At 39.5% G+C, this 5,478-nt stretch overlaps 1 protein-coding gene across 1 annotated transcript in view; it reads left to right on the top strand.

Moving 5' to 3' along the window:
- The first annotated feature begins 1,185 nt into the window (after positions 1-1,185).
- rspo3 (R-spondin 3) overlaps positions 1,186-5,478 on the top strand; it is a 13,782-nt gene continuing 9,489 nt past the window's right edge. The window contains exon 1 of the mRNA XM_079641295.1: positions 1,186-2,061. Within this exon, the coding sequence (XP_079497421.1) occupies positions 1,962-2,061 (100 nt within the window). The 5' untranslated portion in view covers positions 1,186-1,961. The remainder of the gene's footprint in view (positions 2,062-5,478) is intronic.

The following is a 5,478-nucleotide window of genomic DNA, read 5'->3' as shown; positions in this document are numbered from 1 at the left end:
AAAGATTCTACATATACCAACTGAGGTCATGATGACAAATAATCTAGAACAAGGATTGTAGATGGACAAAACACAATTTGCTAAATGTGAAGAAATATTTGTAAAAAAAGTTCTAAATTAATCATTGATCTGTTTTTTGGGGGGGATTCTAAATTATAAGGCTATCTTATCCATTTAATTTGTCCTCTAAATTTTAAATATACAAACAACATCACATTCGCCATAACTCATTGATACCGTGCATGTCATTTATGACAATCTGCCTCAAGCTTTAATGGAACTAGCCCCCTCTGGAGGCGATAGGAGGAGATGTGTCTGCCTCTTTAGCTGATACCAACTGAAGGGATGTGGTCCCTCTATACCAAACCATCATTGCCACTGGGATTGATAGAAAAAACATCATTGCAGAGAGTGATAAGATCACAAAGGTGAAAATAAATATATATCTTAAGTTAATTTTTGTAGATCAATTTCAAATTTGTAATTGAATATGAAACACACATTCAAACTACCTATCAAAGTACTTAGCCAGAAGAAACATCTTTCCTGAAGTCATTTTTGAAACATATTCAAAGTTTATCCTGATAAATGAATGCTCTTAAATCTGTACTATTTGAGGTAATCTGACATTCTAAATGTGTATACATAAAGGTGTATGAGGATTAGGAACGACAACCCAAATTCAGACCTTCACTTAAAGGGAAATAAGTCAATGGTCTTAAGGCACAAAATTACATTTTCATATTAACCTGCTAATCTGTTCCCCATTCTTTACTGATGTCAATTGGCTTGTGGATTTTGAGAATAAAATAAAATAAACATAATAAAATAATAAACATTTTCAATGACTTTTTTTTATTAGTAATGTCATGTTCTTACATGAGAAAATTACTTCTTCTTTTTGAAACATTAATGTTTCAAACATAGCAAAGAGGATCCACATCATATTACATTTAGGCTAGTTCATGAATGCGCATTTACAGCATCACTGAGAGCCAGACAGGAATCATAGAAAGCTGCATTACACACTAAACTCTTAGTTTAGTTATGTGTAATGCAGTCGTTCTGACTTTCTCCCTCGCTCTCCCTCTCCCTCTCTCTGTCTCTGACGCGGGGGGGGCTTGCCCTCTAAATAAACTTTGGAGCTCATGGGGGGGGGGGGGTGGTAGTAGAGACAGAGAGACAGCAGGGCTGAAGTCATCAGCCGGCCGGCAGGAGGGGAGTGAATGGGTCTTGCACGCAAAGCAGAAAAGCGCTGAAACTGCGGAGATTTACTTTGGTTCAGTTGCCTGCAGCCGACAGCGAGCGAGAGGAGGTGTGTGTTTGACATCCAGAAGAACTACAACATTCTTCAACTGTTTTTATTACTAGTGTAAGTCCAGTTGTTGCTTTTACTTTTGTGTTTATGATGCTGGGATGAAGCCGAGAGCCTGAGCGCGCCTGGCACCTAAAGGTATCCACACACCGGGACGCACGGCGCATCTCCCCTCAGAGAGACAGGGACGATTTGAAGAATTTGGAGTTCTGCACATGGATATGATATCTTAAACTTTTTGACAGTCATGATTATTATAAATAATCATTTAGTTAATCTTTTCGACCTTAACTAATGATTGGTTTTTCTTTACTCCTGGATGAGAATTTTGGCGTGTTTGTTTCTTGTTTTATTGGAAGGCATGTTCTTTACCACAGCACGGATAACGGATCCCTGACTCCGTCTGGCTTTCTCGGCACATATGAAGATACCGTCCAGGATGTTACAGTCTAAGCGGCCCAGGCATCTTTGGGCCGTACACTACCATCACCACATATCACCAGCACATAGCTGGGGGTCCTACTGTTTCTAGGAATTACCTATCCTCCACACTCTGCCACTGTCAGTGGGAAGAAAACGGAAACTCATCCAATAAGTGACTTGGTAACATTAACATTGGCTTTACGAGTCTCATCTCTGGGCTACTATGCAATTACAACTGATCTCCTTTGTTTTGATCATCTTGCACTGCATGGATTACACTGGATGTCAGCAGCACAGCAGCTCCAGGCACCGGCAACATAAACGTGAGTACGGCAAAGTAAAGTAGGCAAGGTGCTGCCCTCCTGAGTGTATTCGTTTGTTTCATTAAGGAATGTATTAGGTTATTCTACTCAAAGATGTTTCAATTCACAAAACAAACTCTATTCCACATATTGTGCTATTGAAGAAGCGAAACCAATATATGTCTTTTTAAATATCTCTCTGGAATTTTAAGTTTCTTATCAAAATAAATCGCAGTTATTTCTGTTGATAATTTATTCTCCATTATATAATAACAAAATCAAATGTCACATTTAAACTCATTGTTGGCACATTACCACAGTGCTTGTGCCAGTTTCCAATGTTATAATTGATTATAGATAAGATATTCATATTAAAACACATTTCCACACTCCCAACTCTACATTTCTACATTATGACATTCATGCCCTCCAATGTATGATATCGCTGTTGTGGGAGTTATTCTTACATTGGTTGATGAAAATCCAGCCAATTAGCGCATTCATTTCCAGGTCCTTTACCTTCCGTAATTTCACGATTGTTAGTCGACTTTGAGTTGTTACTATTTGCTTGATACCTTGATTAAATGAATTAATAGTGCCTGTCACCTGAAGCCTGTGGCCGCTTCTCTTTGCGCATAGTCTCCTGGTTCCCGTCGCTCTCTAGCGGCCAGAGCAGCAGACTTCAGGCCGGCAGGGAGCTGCATGACCCGGGCGTTAGACCTGATCACTGTTCAAATAGACACTGCCAACCTCCACATCCTTAGTGAAATAACCTCGTTAAATGTATTGGAGGTGAGGGTTGTTCTGATGTTGGATAACATTGTGTGAGATTTATGCCAGTCAGAAAATCCCAATTTAAAATCTTGTTCTAATGAATTTGTAATATCTGAGTCGGTGAAAATTTGACAGCTGAGGCTCTCTAGAAAGCAGAGATGTTCCATGCTGAAAAAACTCTGAAGTGTAGTGGTATTTCATCTCCCATATATCTGCCCGAGGTCCAACATTATGTCTCGTCCCTTGAGCTATTGCCAGCCATTTTCCATGACACAATGAAATAAGTAATAATAAAGTATATGTTTCTATCCGTCCTACGCACACGTTATCACTGAGGGTCTCCAGATGTGCTCAGTGACTAAGTCTGTTAGAGAAGAGCAGTGACAACTGGAATATTCCATGTATCGCTTGCCAGCGTGCTGAAGACTGTCAGTGATCTACAATAATAGACCTTCGGAGTGATGTTGTTATACCTTCCACCTGGAGCTGAATCCTCCCTCTACATCCCTTTACATTTGATCATAGAGTTCAGATCTGTAGTCTAGACCAGTTGTGAGTTGTAATTTCTTCTTTCATGACCACCAAAGTGGAAATCAAAAAAAAAGAGGGAGTGTGGGGTTAACTGTGTGTTTATTGTGTCGTTTTAAAGGGGTCCTGGGGTTACTTTTGCTCTTGGCCGATCTGTTCAAGTTTTGGTCAGACATAAAGAACAATTTATTGTTCAACAGGTTGAAAAAGCCATTATAGATTGTTGTTTAAACCGCAGCAAGATGACAAATAATGAAACCAGACACCAGTTTTATTAATAAAAGACAGGGGACCTTTCCTGTTGGAATTATTCTCACTTAAATGTGTGTTTTGCCAATGTAAGATTGAAATGTTGTAGAGTCTGCTGTATATCCTACAGTTTATACATTTCCCTTTTGAATGTTTATTTTCCCCTAAACAACATTAAAGAGCCTCTCAACACAGTGTGAGTGAGAGGGGGCAGGAGGGTCTACTGAAAGTACTCGAGCCCTCAGTTTCTTGAATAATGTCCTCAGACCAAAAACAGTGTCAGCAGCATCATTTTTGTGAAACTGACATTTAAAAAAAATAGTATTAATTGGTTTTTGGACAAAATCGGATTGTGAAAATGTGTTTCATGGACTGAAAAATGATTTTACTCAGTTTGTGAGAGGGCAGCATTAATTAATTTCAGTTTTGTCAAGTTCTACAGTAAGAAGAAATCTTCTGCTTCTCTAGCCTCACCTAATAGCCATTCATTGAAATATTTTACAAATAATCCAAACTTCCTCAGAGGATGCAGATATCTTACACTTCCAGAGACATCAGGGAGGATGGAAGGATTAGTTGGTAAGGGGTGAATGAGTTCACACTTCAGAGGGAAAGAAGGGGGTAAGAGTGAGTTGGGAGTCAATGACCATTGAGTCAACGGGCCAAAACTACCAAGCAGAGACTCAACCCGCGCACCCAGCTTCCTGTCTGTGATAATGCATCCAAAATATATAGTTTATGAGATTACTCCAGTGGGGGATGAAAATGCAGTGATTGGAAGCTAAATATATGATAATAAAGTCAAGGAAGTCAAGTGTGCCACATGATGCACCTCTATAAAGAGGTACACATTCAAGGAAATTCATGTCAGTTCTATTTTGTTGCACAGTTCTATTTTCTCCATGAACCATCTGTGTTTGTGTGTGTGAAGGCATGTGAATGTGTTTATTCATATGTGACTTTGTTGGTATGTTGTGCAAGTCCATCTGAGGTTTTGTCGGTGCAAGTGCGAGGGCAAGGCCAAATTCCTGTGTCTTAAGACTTCTGTGAATAAGGGAAGGTTGGCAGGAACACATGTGGGCAAATGGACAGCAGTTGTAAAGATTTCCGAGATATTTCAAACAAAGTATCCATGATCTATCGTAAACTGGCAGCCAAACCCCCAATTTAGAGTAGGGAGAGGGCGCAGCTTAAAGGCAGTGGCAGGAGATGCCAAGGCTGGAGAGGAAAAACAATTCTTTAGACGTTTCCAGGGGTTGCGTTTGATTTTCCTATCATGTGTTACTACTGCAACATTTCCCAATCAATGCCTTTCGGAATGGAGTACCAATGCAGCATGGTTATCCCATGTCTATCATGTCCTATAAACAAGTCGGTTACAAAATGTTTGTCCCATAAAGAAAGGTTCAAAATGATCTTTCCCAGAGGCAAAAAACTCAACAATGGTGTGTTCAACCCATTACCTCAATCAAGTAGCTTGCGGTTGTTTGTCAGCAGGTTTATGGTAGAACTGCTGGCCACATTTTCATAAGAAATGTTGGAAGAGTATAATATGTGCAAATGAAGAATCCATTACATTTTGGAGCAGATCCAAATCCCGTGTTGGACAAACACATTTTCTTTCACATTTATTTACACTATGAAATAAGGCAATCGGCGGAGGTCTGCGCTCTCAGTGTACACTATTATTTTCCTCATGAGAACAGTTATACGGAAACAGTAAAAAGCTAACAGCGTCCAACCTGAACTACCAAACATTGTGGAGCCTGATATGTATTTTGTGGTTTTAATTTTATACATCCCCATCCAACTGCCCAATCCCTCTTTGTTACTGTTTTTGTCCACTAAGTGCAATCAGATACTGAAAAGCGTGATATACAAGCTTTT

This window comes from Notothenia rossii (genome assembly GCF_949606895.1).
Source record: "Notothenia rossii genome assembly, chromosome: 7".
NCBI lineage: Eukaryota > Metazoa > Chordata > Actinopteri > Perciformes > Nototheniidae > Notothenia > Notothenia rossii.
This window is presented reverse-complemented; position numbering and strand designations above follow the sequence as displayed.